The sequence below is a fragment of the Boleophthalmus pectinirostris genome, unplaced genomic scaffold (assembly GCF_026225935.1).
Source record: "Boleophthalmus pectinirostris isolate CB_2022bp ecotype Guang Dong unplaced genomic scaffold, ASM2622593v1 HiC_scaffold_3, whole genome shotgun sequence".
Lineage (NCBI taxonomy): Eukaryota > Metazoa > Chordata > Actinopteri > Gobiiformes > Gobiidae > Boleophthalmus > Boleophthalmus pectinirostris.
Window position 1 is genome coordinate 22,551,105 of NW_026571299.1, and position 22,609 is coordinate 22,573,713.

The 22,609-nt window shown below is 40.3% G+C and overlaps 1 protein-coding gene across 4 annotated transcripts in view; it reads left to right on the forward strand.

Moving 5' to 3' along the window:
• Positions 1-22,004, forward strand: part of cpne5b (copine Vb) — a 336,051-nt gene extending 314,047 nt beyond the window's left edge. For all 4 annotated transcript variants that reach the window (XM_055160489.1, XM_055160490.1, XM_055160492.1 and 1 more), the window contains 3 exons: positions 10,370-10,427; positions 15,969-16,042; positions 21,810-22,004. In XM_055160489.1, coding sequence (XP_055016464.1) covers positions 10,370-10,427; positions 15,969-16,042; positions 21,810-22,004 — 327 coding nt within the window. The remainder of the gene's footprint in view (positions 1-10,369; positions 10,428-15,968; positions 16,043-21,809) is intronic.
• The last annotated feature ends 605 nt before the right edge of the window (positions 22,005-22,609 follow it).

Genomic DNA, 22,609 nt, shown 5'->3' on the forward strand with positions numbered 1-22,609 from the left:
GTAATAAACCCTATGGAAATGCAGGAAGTGATGTGTCTCTGTGTCCTGACACCAGCTGTTTCCATCAGACAGCACCAGGAAAGTCATGGGGCCATTGCACTTTTTTCTGAGTTTTGAGGCAAAAAGGATATTTTGAGTTTACTTACAGCCTTGATTTTTTTTTTTTTTTGTTTTCCTTTTGTGTAGCTAAGACCCTAAATCAAGCATTTTTTATGTCCAAAAGTTGTTTTTACATGTTTGCTGTGTGTTTTGTATGAAAGAGTGAATTATATTTTCATTTGTATTTCTGGTCCTGTAGCTTTTATTACATCCATATGACACAACTACTGCAGCAGACTGTGAAATAACAGATTGTAGTGAAAAAAAGGATGTATAACACTTCATTGGGGGTAAAAGGGGGAGTTTTAATAGAAACCTTAATTAAAAAAAAAATCCAGACAAATGTACTGTATTGTACAAGCAGCACTTGTGGTCAAATAAAGTCCAGTGTGTGCTGTCTGCATCTACTAGACGCATGAAGAATCTCAGACTTCCGGTCACTGTGCAATTCATACTGGGAAGGATTTTCTGAAAAAGTGAGCATCAAACTGCCATGTTTGTTTTCCCAGTGGGATGTGTCTTTTGACAAAGATCTTTTCTATTCTTTTGAACCATATCACTTTTGTTTCTGGTTCTGATATTGTCATATTTTAGTTTTGGGATTCAGACATGTGTGGTTGTTGGAAAACTTGGGATGATTTAGGCAGTCAAATGTTTCCTTTTTGGTCCTTCCCGTGGATCAGTCCTGTCCATCGCCTTCACCTTTCACTATTTTTCAATTCCGTTGGGAAGAGAAACAGTTTGAACAGAGGTTTGAGTCACACACATCTGATTCCCTTTTGCATTTATAGAATTCACAAACTTCTAAAGCCCATTTCTTGAGCCTTTTTCCACTGTTAGGACATCCAAGAACCACACAATTATGATGTCCGAATCCCAAAATTAAAATATAACAATACCAAAACCAGAAACAATAGTGATATGGTTCAAAAGACTTGAAAAGACTGACTTTGTCAATAGACACATCCCACTGGGAAAACAAACATGGAGGTTTGATGCTCACTTTTTCAGAAAATCCTTCCCAGTATGAATTGCACAGTGACTGGAAGTCCGAGATTATTGATGCATGTATTATAAAGAATCAGGACTTGCACTGTTAGCATGCTAGTTGTTATTGGCTTTATCATTGCGGTAAAACTCCGCTCTGCTTTGCGAGAGATGTGAAAAGTGTTTCTGAAGTCATCGTGGTGAGTAATGAGGATGCTCTGAATACATAAGGGAAGTGAGGAAGAACTTTGGACCTCTGCAAAAAGTTTGAAATGAACTCGTTCCATTTTCACATTATTAAAACAGTAAAAATGTGCTACTGCAGCTTACAGCAGATATATTTTGCTGTGTATTGCCTCTCACATTCATAAACAACACAGTCAGAATTATGGTGCAAAAGTTATTGTAAAAATACTAACATTTTTACAATTTTTATTCTCTTTCTGCAACTTTTCCAGTCCTTTGGGTCAGAGTTCTGCCTCCTGTTTCTCAAATATGTACGTGATTTGAATTTTAAAAGAATGTTTTTGGTGTAAATAAAGCGCAGATCTAGTTGTGTCCCTGGTGAATGTCGTGTCATATTTTGTTTTGTCAGAATGTATTTTCTTGTATTTTCTTCCTCCCTCCTCCGGCTGCACTCTGAACTCAGCAGACTGGGTTTAAAGGGAATTTGCGACTGTTAGTGAAATGCACAGAACAGCCACACCTTCCTTTTAAGATCTTGCCTGCTGCTCGGCCTTCTGGGAAACGGAGTCCAGGTCTCTCCTCTGTCTCTGTCTCTGGGTGGAACGCACAAAGGAAAAGCGCACATGTTTTTCAGCAGGTCTTCAGTGTGTTGTGGAAGGAGCTGTTTTTGCATATGCACACGATTATGGGCCAGTACTGTTGACATGTGTATGTATGTGTGTGTGTGTGTGTGTTTGGGGGGGGGGGTATGTAGATGTGTGTGTGTGTGTGTGTGATGCAGATGCAGCATTTCTCTTTACAAATATTGGGTAAACTTTTCTACATGATCAGATATCAGACATATTCATGCTCAGAAACAAGATGTAAAATTCACCTCCACAATCACAGCTCCCACACAGTTTAGTGGATTAGAAGATACAGTTTAGCCACTCCCCATATACCTTAAGTTTGCTGGTTCTATTCCCAATTTCGACATTACTGTTGTGTAAGAAAAAAGAAAAATATCAGGCACTCACTTAGTTCCAAAATACTGAAAAGCCTTTTGTTGTGAGTGGGCAATAAAGGCTTTTCAATATTTTGTAACTAAGGATACGTTCAGACTGCAGGGCTTAATAATCAGTTCGGATTTTTTTTTTGTGAAATCCGATGTTTTTGCGAGGTCGTTCACGTTTCCAATTAAATGTGACTTGTATGTGATCTCCAGTGTGAACATTAAACAGTCCAAAAGTGTCCCACATGTGCACTGGAGACACGACGACGTCAACCGCAGCGAGCGTGCTCTGTGTTTACAGAAGTTGTCCAAACATGGACACAAGCATTGAGCACCTGGAGATTTTAAAGTTCCTCTCGTACCAGAGCCAGAACATGAACAACTTACATGTTTTAAGGAGGAGATTGAGAAGGAGAAGGACGAGGTTTTTGGCCGTGGTGTTTTGTGGGACAGTCCGTTGAAAGGAATGTGTGGATGTGGAGACGTAGCCAAGAGTGGTGGGATAGAGATGTGCTTCTCTTCAGTGACACAGAGTTCATTAACAATTTTCGTATGACGAGAAGAACGTTTGTGTACATTTGTGGCTTGTTGATAACGTGTAGGTGGGATGAATGTGACTTGGCCGTTCAGACTGAAGTTGCATGTCAAAAGATCAGATATGTATCGGTTTTAGGAGCACATCTCCAAGTGTCCTGGGTCGAATTTGAAAAAAATCAGATCTGTGTGGTTCAGACTGTCATTAAAAGATCAGATACAGGAACATAGGGGCCAAAAAATCGGATTTGGGTCACTTCAGGCTGCAGTCTGAACGTAACCTAAGTGCCTGATATTTTTTCTTTTTCTCAATGAACTGCACCATTTTTCCTGAGCAACCTTAGTCACATGGACACCAGCAGCTTCCTATCTCTGCTGTTTTTTGTGTCTTTGGGCAAGACATTTTTAATAATTTCACTTTACCTGTTTGTGCATTTTTCATTCATCATACTGTTGGTGATACTGACACAAGAGAGACTGACAATCTGCACCATCGAACCCTCCGACCACCAACACTCACACACATTACATTCTTATTAGGCAGTGTGGGTGAAGTGTCTTGCCTAAGGACACAACAACAGTTTTTGCCATGGTGCCCACTGTGGCACCTGGAATTCCCGGTGGACCCAGCCCTGCTTAGCTCCAGAGACGAGAGATGAGATCAGGTTTTGACAAGAAGTTTTGGCAAGAACATGTTTTTGACTTCATGTTTATACTGTAATACTTTAGTTTAGGGAGCAGATATTAAGACCTAACTAAGTGGTAATTGGTTTGCTAATTGGCTGTTACTTAGCTATTAGTTGGTATTAATCAAACGCTTATTAATGCTTTAAAGATTTCAGTGTATGCACAAGAACATCTTATTTCTTATTTTTTTTCTTCTTATTTTATTTATTTGTAAAGGGAAAACACATATTAATGAAATTAATTAAAAATGTAAATATGTAAAGATTATAGCCAACATGGCTCATTTCCATCTTCAGTCCCTCAGCAGGTTGATGTAAAATCATCTACAGGACAAAGGAAAGAACAGCAACAATCACACAAAAGTACACAACACCAGCACACTCACTATACATACAACACACTCACTGTACGTACAACACACTCACTGTACGTACAACACACTCACTGTACGTACAACACACTCACGTACAACACACTCACTGTACGTACAACACACTCACTGTACGTACAACACACTCACTGTACGTACAACACACTCACTATACGTACAACACACTCACTGTACGTACAACACACTCACTATACACACAATTAGTTTCAAACAGTTCATTTGAAGTTGAAAATCAAGAGTTTAAGAGTTCAACCAACAACCCCTCAAAATAAAAGAAAATGTAAATTGGTTAAACATGGAGACATATTTGACTATTGAACATCATGTTTTAAAGTTTTAGAAAATGCTGCAGTGTTGAAAGTTCTCGTACATGAGCAGCACTGTGTTCCATGTTTGATCTGCTCGATAAGCAAAAGAGAGTTTGTCCAAAAGCACTTTTCCTAAACAGCACAGAGCAGTCGCCTCTAGAACTGCTCTTGTGCAATTTGAATTTCTTTTCACAAACTCCTTTAAAGGAGGTGGAGCAAGATGATTAAAATCTAGTAAAATCTGCACTACTTTAATGGGGAAGAAAATAGTTACTGGGTTAGTACTCGCAAAAAACGGCCCTAGACAAAAATGTGATGAAGGTACTTGTTGTAGATGTTATTGTAAAGATGTTATTATACATTTTACTATCAACTAGCTGTTAATATGTGCTCCCTAATCTAAAGTGTTACTGTTTATACATTCTAAAGATACAATGATACAGTTTTCCCATGATTCAGTACAAATCATGATACACAAAACATTACACACAACACATTACAGTAGAACTCGTGTACAGCTGGAGTTTTTATGTGAAGTGTTTAGTTCATTTGGTTCAGTCATTTACAGCTCCGAATCTGTATTCAGTGAAAATAAGAACGGAGCTTTCTCTGCCTCGTCTCCAGCAGAGTAAGTAAGTACGTAGCTCCTCCTACACTGCTCCCTACAGTCTGTGACACACTGCGCTCTCCCATCCTCTTTCTGGACACTCAAACTCTGTTATATTACATGGAAATGTCTCAACAGAACATTTTCTGAATAAAACTGAGATAGAGTGTGGGAAAAAGATGGTGGATATGGTGAGTGGCGTCACACGTGTGTATATGAGTGTGTTTGATTAAAGCCGATATGAAGCCAAAAGTGATTCTAAAGTATTTAAAAGTTAGCCCTTTCAGGCTCAAATTAAATTTTAGTAACAGGAAAAATCTGATATTTGGGGAAAATGATCATATGGGGTAGTAATATACAATCCTGACTTTTTTTTGAGAGAGACCTTCACATCCAGTGCGTTCTGGGATGTTGCATAATTGCAGCATTGGTCCGGTGTGGTAAATTAACACTGAAGACTGAAAATGATATGAACGCTAACTTTATGTGTTCACAACTTTTCATAACAATGAAAACAAAAAAAGCACAGTGTAACAGAGCTTTACACTGGCAGCAGAACAACATCACTTTTTCGTGTGGTGCTCCAAGAAACAATTTTTCTCCTTTGTAAAGCACAAAAGTACTTTGCACTTCTGGCAGTCTGTTTGTGTGTAGCCACTGTTGCACAGTCTGCATCATCCACGTTTATCAGCATGGATGGGAAAAAAGGCTCCTGAGTAAAAAACGCTCATAAAATATGGATGTGGAGTAAGTAGGTAATTGGCATTTAGCTGTTGCAAATCTGCAACATCTGCCTGGAGAGGGTTAATAGCTTTGTCATTTCTGGGTTTATCAACCTAAAATAAAAAGTGAGTGAAAGATCAAACTCTCGTCTGTTGGAATATATCAGCTGTAAGTCCCTGCGGAGCTGTTTTCTGTTACATCTGAGGAGGACGCCAACAGAACTCTTTTTCTTTCAGACCAAAATAAATAACAACACAGCTCACATGAAGAGACACCGACTGAACATGTGTATCAAATCGTGACACCGGTATTGAACAATTCGATATTATAATGAATATCATTGCATCAATAATACATACTCTCTCTAATTTGGACTTGTGAAGAACTTTGGAACCAGCAAACTTCAATATTAATGAAGTCGTAGTTTCTTTAACTTTAAATGCTCCCTCTGTTCAGACTCTGCTCAGCCTGTTACACTGCACATCTCCTCCTCTTCCTCCTCTTCTCCCTCATCCTCCTTAGAAGCCCCCACCTCTTCTTCATATTTGGTCTTTTATCTGCAGAGGAGACCCACCCTGAGCGTTCACTGTTCTCTCTCTCTCTCTCTGTGTGTGCGTGTGTGTGTTATATAAGGGAGCGCTGTGTAGAAGTTCGGACCAGGGGAAAGTGAAACTAAAAGTGAATGAATCTGGGTTTGATCTGTTTTTTCTGGGCCCGTGCAGTGTTCAAGCTCCACTGACACAAAGAGAGAAATAAAAGGAGGACAGAAATAGAGCAACGAGAAGGAAGACACGAAAGAAAGAGAGAGACAGGGCATAGAAGAGGAGAGAGAATGTAAAAAAAAGAGGGTGATAGAGGATAGGGCGATGAGAAAGAAGAAAAAAACCTGAGAAACTGAGACAGAGTTAGACAAAAAAGAAAGACAATGGAAAGAAAGTGAGAAAGGATGGAGAGAGAGAGAAAAGGAGAAAACAAACAGGAAAAAACAGAGGATGGAGAATGATGAAAGAGGAAAGTAAGAGAGCGTAAGAAGAAATGAAATGACAAGAGAAAGAAAGTGAGAGAGGAGAGCGAGGTAGATAAATAGATGGATGGAGAGACGGGGGTAGAGAGGGTAGAGGAAGGAGAAGATGGGGAGAGAGAGAAAATAAGATTGACAGAGAGAAAGAGAAGAGTGAAAATTTAGAGATGAAGAAGAAAATGAAGAGCGAGAGAGAAAGCAAGAAAGTGAGAGACAAAACTAAAAAGGAAAAAGACAATAAAGGGGAGGAAGACGGAGAGAAGAAGGGGGAGTGAAAAGTGAAGAGGGGGATGAAAAGGAAGAAGAGATAAAAGAGAGAGGGGAGAGAGAAAAAAGAGAGGGATAGAATGAGGGAGCAGAGAAAGATGAGTGGAAAAAGAGGGGGAGAAGGAGATAGAGGGAAGAGAGAGACATTGAAGAAAGGAGGAGTGGAGAGAGAGAGAAGGAGAGAGAGATGAGAGGGTAGTGTGGGTGGAGAGCCTGACTGCAGTCTGCTCCTGATAACCACACTGAGTTTACCCACAATGCACTGGGGTGGAGGGTGTGACTGTGGCAGAGTGGTTGGCCTGTCTCCTCCTCTCAGTCAGGAGGTTGCGGGTTTGATTCCTGGAGAGATGGTTGGATGTTTGAGGAGGTGATCTGTGTTTTGATTCTTCAGAACCTCCTCTCTCGCTCTTTCCAGTCTTCAGTCGTTTCAGCCTGACCTTTTTATGGATACTTTACAGTGACTGAACGCTGGGGGTGTTCTGCATGTATCTCTAAGGGAGGAATGTTCTGCAGTTACCATGGTGACACAATACACACATTAACAAACTGGCAAAAAAGTTTTAAGATTGTCTGACATACAAAATGGATTTAAAGAGCACATGTTCAGGAGGCTGCCCTTTGTCACCTGTTCTGTTCATTGTGTTTATGGACAGAATTTCTAGGCGCAGTCAGGGGCCTGAGGGTCCGGTTTGGGGACCACAGGATCATTTCTGCTGTTTGCAGATGATGTTGTCCTGTTGGCTTCATCAAACCAGGATGTGCAATGTGCACTGGGGCAGTTTGACCTGAGAGTGAAGCGGCTGGGATGAGGATCAGCTCTTCCAATTCCGAGGCCATGGTTCTAGAACGGAAAAAGGAGTTTGTCCTCTCTGGGTGGGTGGAGAGTCCCTGCCTCAAGTGGAGGAGTTCAAGTATCTCGGGGTCTTGTTCTCGAGGGGAAGATGGAGCGTGAGATTGACAGGTGGATCAGTGCAGCGTTGGCAGTGATGCAGTCACTGTGAAGAGGGAGCTGAGCCAAAAGGCAAAGCTCTCGATTCCTACTCTCACCTATGGTCATGAGCTCTGGGTAATGACCGAAAGGATGAGATTGCGGATACAAGCGCTCAAAATGAGTTTCCTCTGTTGGGTGGCTGGGTGCTTCCTTAGAGATAGGGTGAGGAGCTCAGTCACACAGGAGGAGCTCGGAGTAGAGCTGCTGCTCCTCCATGTCGAGAGGAGCCAGTTGAGATGGCTCGGGCATGTCCCACCAGGAGGAGGCCCCAGGAAAAACCCAGGACATGCTGGAGGCACTATGTCTCTGGGCTGGCCTGAGAACGCCTCGGGATGCCCCCTTAGGAACTAGAGGAAGTGTCTGGGTGAAGGAAGTCTGGGAGTCCCTAGTTAGACTGCTGCCCCTGTGACCCAGCCCCTTATAAGCAGAAGAAAATGGATGGATGTTCAGGACGCTGTGATCAGTATGAGTGTTCAAAAAATCTGAACAGAGCATTTTTGAGGCTCATAGAAGATGACTTTGGATTAGGGCTGGGCGATATGGATCAAAAAATATATCTCGATATATTTTGCTATATCTTGATATATGTTCAAGAAAAAATAACCCCCTCTCGATAAATTTAAAATATCGATATATCGTCCACCCCTACTTTGGATTAATGAAACAAATGCGAATGAAGCAAATTACAACTCCAGGCAAGTTTTTGAGGAGGAGATAACAGTATAACATGGCTCAAAACTCAAAAACGTTCATTATAGATCAATAATATGTATCCTTCAAGGCTTCAAATCCAAGTAATTTAGGCTACGTTCACACTGCAGCCTGAAGTGACCCAAATCCAATTTTCTGGCCACTATGCTCCTGTATCTGATCTTTTAATGACAGTCTCAATGACACAGATCTGATTTTTGTCAAATGTGACCCAGGACACTTGGATATGTGCTCCTAAAACCAATACATATCTGATCTTTTGCCACGTGACTTCAGTCTGAACGGCCAAGGCACATTCATCCACCTCCACGTCACAAATGTACACAAACATTCTTCTTGTCAGATAAAAATTGTGTCTGAACTCCATGTGAGTGAAGCAGCGAAGCACAGATCAATCCCACCAGCTCACAAGATCATCCAAAATACAAAATGGATTTAAAGAGCACATGTTCAGGAGGCTGTGATGAGCCTGAGCTGCTCATGGTTCTGTTTAGGAGTTTGATTTTCAACTTAAAAGTGAGAGTGACTCAATGAAATGTTGACTGTAAATGTTGTTATCTGAGAGGGACTTGTTTAACTTAACTTGTTTAGCACAAATCACCTGCTGCCGTTCCAGCTAAATCAGTTCTTTCTGTTCAGATTGTGTTGAAAAAGCTCAGATTAAAGTTGAACCTGAGTAACAGAGCTTCAGACAGAGCAGTGTCTACAGTTAGCATCACAACCCCAGGGAATGTTGATGACATCAGCTGAACTATCAATAAATAGTGTTGGTATTATGATTCATTCAACTTGAATGCTACTTTCACATGCAAATCTGTGTTAGTCATTCTTGTATGTTTTTTTCCAATGGGGGTCTGCTGCTCATCTGTCTCCATGGAGATGACATTTTATCACTTTGGTTGGAATGTTCCACAACTGCCGCGTTTACATGAGAGCTTTAATTTTGAATAAAAAAAATAATTATGCTTTATAAAAGACCATGTAAACACTTCACTCTTAATGAAAATTATTACTCAGAATAAAATTTCATTCTGAAGTAAGTGGGAGGTTTAATCTGATTTTAAAGTTGAATTAATTTCTTCCTGGATCATGTTTCTCATTTATTCTTCTTAAAAATAATTCTGATCATTCAGTTCATGCTCGCTGTGTCGCCCTTCTGACACGATCTGGATGATCCAGCTCCACCAGTCCTGGCTTCGGACTTTCATCCACATCTCTTTGGATTTGTGAGCAGGATGTGGGAGTGGGCTGAGGTAGAGCAGCCGTTGACTCAGTTTGTCTACTTAAGCCAGAACAATTAATATGGAATTAAAAAAAAAAAAAAAAAAAACATAATGTAAACGTGGCCAGTATGACATTAAAACTATCCATCTTTATTCCTTTACAGGTGTTTTACGGCAAAGAGAAAATGTCTTGAAAACATATATTTGTATTGTGAGCAGGGTTTTCCTGTAACTTGGATGAACAGCATCATCTGCCTGTCTCCATGGAGATGAATGTTTAATGCCATTCTGTGGAAAATTTGAGCCAAAAGAGTAATAAATTCATGGAAACAAGAAGACCCCTCACCAGAAAAGTGACATAGTCCCCCTTTAACTGTTTAACTTATTTTATTTCAATCATTCTGACCCAATTTTTTTATCTGACTAATATGAAGTCTGACTTTCTGGTTTTATATATGATTAGTTCTACTTATTTGCTGTAACTTCCGGTCTGCCAAAAGGCACTCACATGTAAAAAACTCTGAATTATGCAGAGTAACGGTAACTTTGTGATTTACTCAAATAAAACAAACCTGTCTTAAATGTTTTAATGTTTTAAACACTGTGTGTTTTAGTGATATTCGTGTTCTTGTGTGTGTTGCAGGCTGCCAAACTGCCCATGTCCATCATCATTGTGGGAGTGGGACAGGCCGAGTTTGACGGTAAAGTTGTCTCCTGAAGTTTGTAGAGTTTTAAGTTTGATGTATTCTCTAGCATCTGCGCTCCAAAGATGACCATAAATTTGATTTTGCTGGAAAAGAGAACACAAAACCAGAGCACCAGCAGAACATGCATCAATTAAAGAAGAATTGCAACTCCTCATGTTGAACTGCACTGGCCTGTGGTCTCACTTACACACAACATCCAAACTGGGACTAAACCTGGAATTAAACCTAAACTAAACCAGGACTGATCCAGGAAACAAGACCAAACCAAGTCTACATCAGAACTAAACCTAGAGCTAAACCTAGACTAAACCAGGACTAATCCAGTAATCAAGACCAAACTAAGTCTAGATGAGAAATAAACCTAAAACTAAACCTAGACTAAACCAGGACTAATCCAGTAATCAAGACCAAACTAAGTCTAGATGAGAAATAAACCTAAAACTAAACCTAGACTAAACCAAGACCAAACCAGAACCAGAAATGGATCAAACCAAGTCTACATCAGAACTAAACCCAGAACTAAACCTAGACTAAACAAGGACAAAACAAGGCTTAGAGAAAAATTAAACCAAGTCTAAAAAAGGAAGTATGAATGCAACCTATGCTCCTTTGTGTTTTTAAAGTCCATAAACTGTACCAGATGAAGTTTGAGCTTCAAGACTGAAATGGCCTACAAGCAGATGTTTAGATGTTTCTCAGACTGTGGGACCTGTTCCTTTGGTAGGCCCATCTGCAGTTAGAGTATTTGTTCTCCTTTGGGTTAATCATTATGTAGAACCACCTTATCCATGGTCTAGACTCATTCTAGACCTGGTTGGCCCAGTACAGATATATTGCATAAACAGCTCTTGAGATCAAAGTAAGTCCACTGTGCACCGTCTGCATCTAATTAGAAAGTGCTTTATTGGCTGATAATCAGGAAGTGCGCTGTTAGTATGCTAGTTGTTTGCTTTAACTGGTCATAGTGGTGAATAATTAGATAAACTTTAGACCACTGCAAACTCTTTCAAATCATCTAGTTCTGTTTTTTGTAGTTTTGTAGAGTGTAAAAATCAGATACAGCACCTTTCACTTCCCCCTCCTTGCTCACATTGTGTTATTGTTCCCGCAACTCTAACCTTAGACATCCCCGTAGACTGGAGTTAGCACGATTAGCACAGTTAGAGCAGTTAGCATGATTAGACGTGGGGGTGGATCTATACAGGGAGCGAGAGGTTAATGAGCGGTTTGTGCTTCTTCTCAGCGCAACTGATTTCAAATTACACACCGACTGCAGCTCTGAGCTATATGAGGCTATTACAGGAGACGGGGCATCCGCTCATATTTATAGAAGCCAACAGAGTGTTATTAAAGCTTCAGAGGGGCACGCAAGAAGGTGGTGAGTTAGATTCCTTGAGCAGGTAGAGTGTTTCTCTGTGGTAGCTATTTGAGGAAGTTTACCATTCAACATTAAAGAGAAGATATTACACCATTAGATCGACTTTTTGGAGCTTTCCACCATGTTTCAATGTTGTGCACTCATCAAAAACATGCCCAGAGAGGTTTTAGATGTCATCCATCCATGCATGTTTGAGTAATCTAGAGATCTCTCTTTGACACAGTTTTCCATAAATATAGAACACAATGATACAAAACAATACACTACGTACTATTACTTCACAAACCTGACGTGATGTGCAGTATTTTCAGTAGTCGATGCACGCTGATCGTGCTGCAATAGCACTCTGAAGGGGGCGTGCCTTAGCACAGAGAGCAAAGGGAGGGGATACTCAGAGTACAGTGTGGATCATGCAGAATTCTTTTGTCCGAGCCCGGCCCTAGTCTGGTAGAGCGGTGATCAAATCCGACCTGAGTCTAAACTATTTTCATAGGCCTTTTAATGACACACGGAGGATATATTTGTTCCTCTAAAAGACACAGAGATGCAAAATACAAACTCGGGATACAGCAAAAATAATGATTAGACTTTATTCCTCACCTCTTGTAAAGTGGTAAATTTAAAGTGGAGCATCTCATTCACATTATTCATAGAAATTGTCCTCCTCAAATAATGACTCCAGTCCACAAAACAGCACTGTGAATCCAGTTTGAGACGTTCTTTAAAAGTAAAAAGGTGAAAGTAGCTCACGTGTGTCTGCAGATTAGACATGGTGACTCTACTTCCTGTGGACTTTATCTCCAATCTTTCATGTTTTTTTTAATCTTTTAATAATCCTGTATCTGAAGTTTTGCACCACATTTCACCAATAATAATAACACAGTTTTGACTTGTGTCTAAAGTAGAAGTGCAGAGTCTGATCTTTGAACACTTAAGAGTCTCAAAGTGAGTGATTTTACTAGGGCTGTCGCAGTTAGGCAATTTCTCCTGTGGTGCGATATAGCAGCTCAACACGGCAGTACGCGATGATATCGCACTCCCCATCCCCCGGAGTTATAATATTTCCAGCGGCTCTGAAAACTCTCAGATGATGCGCTTGTTGCAGATGCACATGTACCTTGGTGTGTGTAGTGGGAGAAGTAACATTTGGCTTTGGAACAAGTGCTGCTGCATCTCTCCAGCTCTCACTGTGGCAGCTCAGGTCAGAGTCCTGCACCAGGTCAGGTGCCCGCAGACTTAAGACAGAGCGAACCAAGCCCGTGGAGCAGGTGTCCGCAAAGCATGATCAGGCAATGTCTGCACTTACCTCCATGTGGCGCAGAGCTCTGCGGCGGTCCTTTCGCCCGTGGTCACCCGACGGTCTACACAGGCACACGTTAGTCCTGGGTTAGTTCTGGGTTAGTCCTGTCTTAGTTCTGGGTTAGTCCTGGGTTAGTCCTGGGTTAGTCTTGTCTTAGTTCTGGGTTAGTCCTGGGTTAGTTCTGGGTTAGTCCTGGGTTAGTCCTGGGTTAGTCCTGGGTTATCACGGGCACAGGCGGTAACGGGTGGAATGTTAACAGGTCCTGGCGGGGGCGCGTCTCTAAAAATGGACCCGTGCAGGACTCTGGGTCGGGTCACGTTGGTCACATGCGGTGATCCTGGTGGACCAACATGCACCGCAGTGGTTCTCTTAGTATTGCAGTGATTCATTTTTGCGGTTACAGCCCTAGGTTTTACTGTAGACAGGAAACAGCTGATGTGCTCATGTCTCTGAATCTGACCTGAGCTCGAAGAGAAGTTCTAAATAATTATCCCATCGGACTTCAGTCGGGTTTCCACGCTTTAGCTCAGAGTCGGGCTGTGGCAAAAATCAAAAGATCGATAGGTCTACTTTGGTCGATCTCGATGATAAGGCATGTACATTTTAATCACCAGGTCACAGCCAATCATGTGTCCCTTTGTCTCTTCACATTTTCACAAATCTGCACAATTTGACTAAATGTCCAGCGTCACTCTGCCTCTGCCTCTGTGTGCGGTGTCGTCTGAACGCCCCCCTCTTTCTGATCCAGTGATGCAGTCTGGTGCTTCTCATCTTTATAATCCAAGTTTAGGAAAGTAAGCAACAGTTTTCTCACCGTTTATGAGTGAAATTTACTGTATGGACATTGTGTTTGTATCTCTTATGGTAAGTGAACATTAGGTTTAATAGATTGAACAAACTCATTCCAACTTTTAAATGTGAATTTCTCTGGCATTATTGGTCCTATCAACATGAAATTAAAAACAGTAGTTATCCTGACACCCTGCCCTTTATGCCTGAAACTATGTTTGTAATAACATGGTAGAAGATAGAATCAAAGCTCTAACTCAGAGTGTACATTTTAATATGTTGTTTTCAGTGAATAGCGTGTGTTCAAAACAATAACATGGTGATCTAAATATGTGTTAACAGTTAATACCCCATAGAAGTGTAATACCCCCTCTTTAAATCTGCGCTGGAGGTTCATTCCCTTCTACACATACATCAAAACTAGAAAAAAAAAGTGATTAAAGCAGAACTAAACCAGGTCTAGAACAGGACTAGAACAAGGCTAGAACAGGACCAAACTAAGTCTACAACAGGACAAAACTGGTCATGTTAAAGTCTAGAATCCCTGTCCCTTTGAGCCAGTGTTCTTTCTACAGTTGAATCAATGTGTCATGGGCCTGCAGAGCTGATCTAGTCCTCTATATGCATACATACATACATACATACATACATACATACATACATTACATACATGCATGCTTATTTGCTCTGTTTATTAAATTTTTGAGCCTCAAGCGTGAAAGATATGCCTGGAGCGTCGTTTTCGATTAACGAGCGGACGTAGATTTAAGTGGCAGAAAAGCCTCCCGTCTTCCTTCTTAAAGAACACTTCTTGTAGCTTTAATTCCTTTTAAACGTGCTTTTGGTCACCTTGGGATCAGTATTTCACACTTTCCGAGTTAAAATAATGTCTACAATTGGATACACTTTCTAATTAAAGATGTTTGGGCATTGCTCCCTCTGCTGTCAGTAACAGGAATGAACAATGTGAAAAAAACAAACAAACAAAAAACTTATTTTCTGTGACTGCTACACTGACAGAGACATGTGTTTCTAGTGAACATAGCTTGACTGCTTTAGTCCAATGATGGCTTATGGGCTTCAAACTGTGTAGAAGTCTGTAGTTTTACCTGCAGCGCAACAATCCAGGCAAAAAATCAGAAAAGAGCATTTTTGAGACTCATAGAAGATGACTTTGGATTAATGAAACAAACGTGAATGAAGCAAAATACAACTCCAGGCACATTTTTGAGAAGGGGATACAGTATAACATGGCTCAAAACTCAAAAACTTTCATTATAGATCAATAATATGTATCCTTCAAGGCTTCAAATCCAAGTAATTTTGTCTACATTTTTGGCCCCTAAGCTCATGTATCTGATCTTTTAATGACAGTCTCAACGACACAGATTTAGATTTTTTCAAATGTGACCCAGGCCACTTGGATATGTGCTCCTAAAACCAATACATATCTGATTTTTGACATGCGACTTCAGTCTGAAAGGCCAGGTCACATTCATCCCACCTACACATCACAAATGTACACAAACATTCTTCTCGTCAGACGAAAATTTTGTCTGAACACCGTGTGAGTGAAGCAGCAAAGCACATAGCAATCCAACCACTCTTGTCTGCGACTCTGCACCCACACGTTCCTTTCTGCGGACGTTGCTGCCACTGCCCCACAAAAAGGCATGGCCAAAAACCTCGTCCTTCTCCTTCTCAATCTCTTCCTTAAAACAAATCATCTGTACATGTTCTGGCTCTGGTACAACAGCAGCTTTAAAATCTCCAGGTGCTCCATGTTTAGGTGACTTCCATAAACACTGAGCATGCTCGCTGTGTGTGACGTCATCGTGTCCTCAAATGCTGATGCAGGACACTTTTGGGGTGTTTAAAGTTCACATTGGAGTCACATTTAATTGGAAATGTGAACAATCGTGCAAAATAATCGGATTTCACAAAAAAATCGGAATTGAGCATTAAGCCCTGCAGTCTGAACGGAGCCTTAGTAACCTTCATGTGTCGAGCTCTGTCTCGTGGTCACTACATGAATATTTGTGTTGATGTTGTGTTTTGTGTATCACAGCAATGGTGGAGCTGGATGGAGACGACATCAGAGTGTCCTCCAGGGGGCGACTCGCAGAGAGAGACATCGTTCAGGTGACTGCCCCCTACTGTACTTCAACATGCACTGCAACACCAAACTCCTCTGGTTTAGTTGGCTGACAAGTTCTGACCATAGACCAGGGTGGGCAAACTACGGCACGGGAGCCGTATGCGGCCCTTTAAACCTTTTAATCCGGCCCGCCGAACTGGAATAAATTACAATAATAAACCTTGTTGATGTTTTATTTGTCATGCATTTCCAGCGTTTCCCAGTAGATGGCGCACTATATATACATTGAGTTGCGGCGTATTATGTTGGCCGCAATCCTTTATGGGAAAGTGTTCTTACAGGAGTTATTCGGACCATGAGTGAAGTAGTTGGTGCTTAACATATAAGACTGCACTGCTTCCAGTTTGAGTTGGTAAAAATCAATGAAAGAAATCTAAGGACTCCAAATTGTAATAATTAGTGTGTACAATGTTTGGAGTAAGATTTAATCATACTCACAGTTGTGTATCTGTGGTTGTATTGCGTGAGCTTTGTTTTTGAGCTGTTACCAGTCATTCTTGGAAACGGTGAACACATAATAGACATTCACTTGTGGTGTGCCGTGGATCAGGTCTCAACAGTTTTGTGTGCTGAGTCTTTCACAGTAGTGATGAAACATGTAGCGCGAGTTTGAAGTCCTAGATAAATGTGAATAAGAATGTAGTGAATCTGAGCTCTTAACACGTTATGTCCTGTCTTCTGTCCGGCCCTACAGTCAAACTTTAGGACCCTATGTGGCCCGATAGCCAGAAAGTTTGCCCACCCCTGCCATAGACTGTACAAAGAGGTGAACTAAGGCAGAGTGACGTCACCCATAGAGTGTAGTTGTTTATTTGTTAGGGACAATGCACATAAAAACATTGAGCTACACGAAGAGGTCATATGTTTGTGCAGGTTAGAGCAAAACTGCTAAATTCCACCTTCAGTCCCTTCAGACAGGTTGATGTCATAAATGGCCAACATGCCAATAAAATACAATACAATGTAGAGTGATGCAATCATTCCTCCAATCAGCTAAAAGTAAAACTAATCCCATTCAGTGTCAGTCACCACATCCATACATTATGTACAGGTCATATTGCTGCATTCATACAGGACAGATTCATGTATACAGGTTTGTTTAGTTAAAGTCTTTGTTTGTTCAGGTGTGCAAACATTTCATAATTAGTACATGATATAATTTCATGCGGGAGGCTGTTCCAGAGACTTACGGCTCTATATGAAAATGATGATTGACCAAATGAGGTTCTGCATCTTGGAACACGACTCTCTCCTCTGGCTTTGGACCGTGTGACTCAGCAGGTTTTCTCTGAACTGAGCACCACAAACTTTCTCAATGGGGGAGCCACTGAATTATGAATGATTTTAAATAATGTTAACATTTGATTAAATTTAAGCAAGTTATCAAAATTGAGCAATTTATATTTGACAAGTATTGAACAGTGCTGGTGCAGGCGAGACTTTTTATCATGGACTTTTAGTGCTCATTTATACAATGTTTTTATCGGCTCTATAGATGTTTCACACGCTTGAGACCAGCTTGTAATACAATAACAAAGATGTGAGACAATCATGGCATTAAAATATGTATTTGAGGCCTCAACTGTTAAAGAATTTCTTATATGTTTAAAATTCATCAAGTTAAACTTCAGTGTATTTCCAAGTTTTTTAATGTGACTTTTAAAATTAAGTTTTGAGTCAAGTAATAAACCTAAATATTTAACCCATAAGAACCCACGGTGACACCAGTGTAACAAACACTTTGAATGCCCCAGTCTCTTCCTCATAATGAGTTAAGGTAAGAAATAAAGCTTTAAGTCCCTAAGCAACGTATACTAAACATCCTGGTATGATGACCATGTGACAGTCATGTGACACTAACAGGAAGTGGGCTCTCCAAAATGCTGGTTTAGTCTGGATGCAAATTTCAAGGAAGCAGCTCATTTCAAAAAGCTGTTTTTTGATACTACAGGTAATTTCAAACACAGTCAACAGTTCCCATGCTTTGATAACATGTCCTATATTGCGTTCAACCTGGTCTGACCATATTTATTGAAGAAAGTAATATCAAACCAGGTAGGGAAATATTGCTGTAACATATATGTCACATCGGGCTTTTAGCCTTAAAATAAGAATGAAAAATTGATGTGACCTATTTGTCACAATAACAAAAACGGTAATAATCCACCCAATTAATTTAGCTGTATCAGTTATATTAAGTTGAAATATGTACTGCTGATCAATTAAAAGTGTACTGAACAAACAGAAGCAAAAAATTATCTATACTATACTATAATAATATAATATAAGTAAATATAAATATAATAAGTATTTGGTTTGGATTACAAAACACTTTTTTGCAAATCTGTACATAGTGCTCACAAATTTTTACCATCCCATGAATAATAAATATTCTTTTATTTCTATTTAATTTGTAGTATGCAAAAAGAACAAGTGCAACATTCTTCAGGAATGCACTAGAGGTCATCGTGGGAGATGATAGTGAGTTTGAGGGATGTGACGATAGCTCAGATGAAAACCCTGATAACACTCTTTATAAGCCCAATAGCCAAGACAGGGAGGGTGACGAGTCAAGTGAGTGTGGTGATTCAGACAGTAGTGAATCAAGTACATCAGATGATGTACCACAACCAAACGTGAATTCAGGGCACCAAAATACATCCATCCTAGGAAAAAAAAACAAGAAACTGTCCAAGGGAAAAAAAAAATTCTTAGAGGAAGAAGCCTTTTGAAACCCCTGAATGCACAAAGGACCACATGTCACACATCCAGACAATATTCTTAGTCCTCTGGAGTACTTCAGAAATTTCATAACACCATACATTGGTGTCTTACTCCTTCACAGTGTGTTAGGAGGCCACACATTGTGAAGGACTACAACATGCTCATGTGAGGAGTAGACATCCTTTATGCATACATTGCAAGGTGCAAGTACCACATGAGTTCACAAAGGTGGTACATCTACTTGTTCTGGCACACCATCACATCTCCACCACCACCACTGCCCAAGAGGGTTTGTGGTGGACTTCCAGATAATGTTCGTACTGACCAAGTTGCACACTGGCCTGTGAAATGTGACAGGCATGGCCACTGCAAACTCTGCAAAATCAATGCAACCACCACTTTCAGTGAGAAAGGTGATGTCCATCTTTGCTTCACTGAGGAAAAAAACAGGTCTTAGCATCTGGCTTAGACTAAAAGGCTAGAGATACTTAACAGACAAAAGAACTGAGAAAATGTTTCACACATGGTACTGATGATACAAGGGTTCTATTTCTCTTGAGCTTTTTTTTTTTTTTTTTTTTTTTTTTGCACAGTTTCTGTTTTAGATCTGTTGTTCAGTTCTCTGTACCTATGGTAGCTTGTTGCGAATGCTCCCAAAATAGGCAGTGTTATTTATTTTGATGCATATTTGCACATTTGGCATATTTTGTGAAGCAAAGCAAAACTGAAGACGAATTTTATGTTAAACCTTGCTATTAAAGTCACAGCTTTGATATATGTTGTTGAAAATGTAAATAAAAAGGTAATTTTCTGTTACCAAGCAGTAATAACTGTCAGGTTTACTTATTTTGAAATAAGGAATAAGTTTACCACTAACGCCCAATGTGACATAATGTAACAAACCACATCTCTGGTATGAAAAGTGTTATCCTGAAAAAACATCAGAAATGTGTTCTATGTGTCCATTTGGTCTGTGGTATATCACACATAATTTTCCTTTAAGGAAAAATGGGTCTGGTTCTTATGGGTTTAAATTCACCTACATTCCTATGAAGCTCACAATGTGAAATAAAAACACCAGGTTCATGTAGAGCGGGTTAATACCAGCATTTTAAGAACAAAATGATGATGCAATGGAGCCAGAAGCATCTCCCTGCTCAGAGATGCACGTGAAACGAGGGAGCTCATTGGTCACCTATCATTATGAACAAAATCAAAGTTTAACACTTTGCCCACTGATTCTGCAGAATAATGAGGATGTTCTGACTGCATAAGGTAAGTGAAGAAGAACTTTGGACCAATGCAAACTGTTTAAAATGAACTAGTTCTGTTTTCACGTTTTAAGACAGTCAAAATTGAGCACGGCGGCTTTTAGTGTGGAAATTTTGACAGAAAATGGGACTAAATTTGGGAGATAGATTTGGCTGAACTTGATCCGATTACTGTTGGGACAAAGAGGGGCCTTAAGCCTTGTGTTTGTTTCGTTTTTTTATGATAATCTGCTGCTAATCTGTGCACTGGATGTTCCCAAGAGAGCGGAGAGGATGTTTACAGGCTGACAGCAAAAAGGGTTTTGTAAAATGTGTAAAGATGCTCAAACATCTTCACCAAAAACTCACAGAAGACTCAAGTGATTTGTCACTTTATTTATGCAAGTTATTTGTGCTTGTCCCTACTTAAAGAGGAGTATTGTGCAAAAAAAGATTTTTAGTTTTTTTGTCTGAAGAGGATTTATGTGTCATCCATGCATGTTTGAGTCATCTAGTGATCTCTACTGGCCCCTAATGAAGCCCTCCTTATAGTTAGCAGTAAGATTCTGTATAAGACTCAGGCCACACCCCCACATCACCCTCGCTTCACAACAATTCTCCATAAATATATAAAAACATGATACAAAATTCTACACAATAACTTGAAAATCCTGATGTGCAGTAGTTTCATTAGTGGGATGCTGCATGCTAATTGTGTTGTGAACACTCTGAAGGGGGAGTGACTTAGTGCAGAGAGCAAAGGAAAAGAAACTTTTTAGCAAAAGTAAATTAAATTCTGTCCATTGAGCAAAAGTTTTTGAGAGTGAATATATTTCTGTGCTCATCCAGGAGGATTGTGCAGGTCTGACAGTTGACAGAATTCAATGTTCTTGTGCTGAGGGCTTTACCTGTGCGGCTGAGGGATTACACACATTTACTCCTTAAAATCATTCTGGCTACTATCCTCCAACCAAACCAGGAGATGTGAACTCAGCCTCATTTCCTTGCTTGGGAAGCACACACTTCTGCAATACTTGACAAAGATGTGAGTCAGGTCACAGGTGCATCTGTGTGAGTGAAGTGCATGTGATTGACAAGTGGATTAGCCAATGAGAGAGACACAGTGTCAGTTCGTATCAAAATTTTGTATTATTTTGATCAAAATGATGGTGACCAATGAGCTCCATGCATCACTGAAATAAACAAGTCAGATTGGAAAATCATGTTTGTTCTGTCTTGAGATGTGATGGAGAGAGTGGGGACCAGACTAGGGTTGTCAAAAGTATCAAAAGTCAGATACTAGTATCATCGTGAGTGGTTCCTTGTTGTAAAGCGCTTTGAGTGCCTTGAAGGTGGAAAAGTGCTATAGAAAAATGTGACCATTTACCATTTACCATATCAAAAGTAGATACTCATTTGAGCAGGTATTGATACTAAAAGAGTCACATCGACAGAACAAAAATATACCTTTCCTGTATAGTTTTAGAAGAAGAACAAGTAGAAGAGCACATAGACGAGTATACAGACAAGGACATTATGAACCTACTGCACCACTGAGGATTACACACATATAAGACACATGAGAATCGAAAATAACCGAGAACTATCATTTAATGTTGAAAATTCCATTCCATTCTGTAAATTTTTTTTTTTTTTTAATCATTGTGATATCAGAATCAGTATTGAGTATCAAATCTGTTCATTATTATGGAAATCAAGTTTAAAATTGTAGAAAACATTAGACCAGACTGACCCCTTCTCTCTCTCTGTCCCTCAGTTTGTCCCTTTCAGAGACTACATGGACCGCACGGGGAACCACGTCTTGAGTATGGCGCGGTTGGCGAAGGACGTTCTGGCCGAGATCCCGGATCAGTTCATCTCGTACATGAAGAGTCGAGGCATCAAACCCAACCCCGCCCCTCCGCCTTACACGCCCCCTACTGGACACACGCACCACCACACGCAAATCTGAACCCAGCGGAGCCAGCATGCACCCACAGACCGAGCTCACACCGGGACGCTAAACACAGGGACGCCAACAGACAAGCCAACACAGGGAGGGGCTGCTTCCAGACAGGAGGAGGAGGAGTGCACGAGTGTCAGTAGGACTATTTTGCATCCTTGATTCCTTGATTCCTTGTTTCCTTGATGACTGAGACCCATTGATCCTTTGCATTTGACCAATACCTCAGGATTAAGAATTAGAAAGCAGTTAATAATATTTGAAGAGTTAATTTCCAAAAAAACAGATTGCTTGTCGTCCGATTATGACATAGGACATAACGACCTATAAGGATTCTAGCTCTAAACATGGTCAGGTCACTCTAAACTTCTCTGTTTGGGGCTGAACCTGAACTACTTAAACTCACAGTAGGATAAATCGTAGTGTCTCGAGACAGAACCATGAAATGTAAAAGTGCTTCTGGATGGAGCTGAAACGTCCAGATGATCAGCTTTGGACGACTGGATGAATGAAGGAATACACCAACCAAAGGCTTACAGCTTATTTTTTGTCTAACAGTGTTGTCAAAATATGAATTCATGTTAATGTAGTTTAAATATTTTTTCCATCTCTTC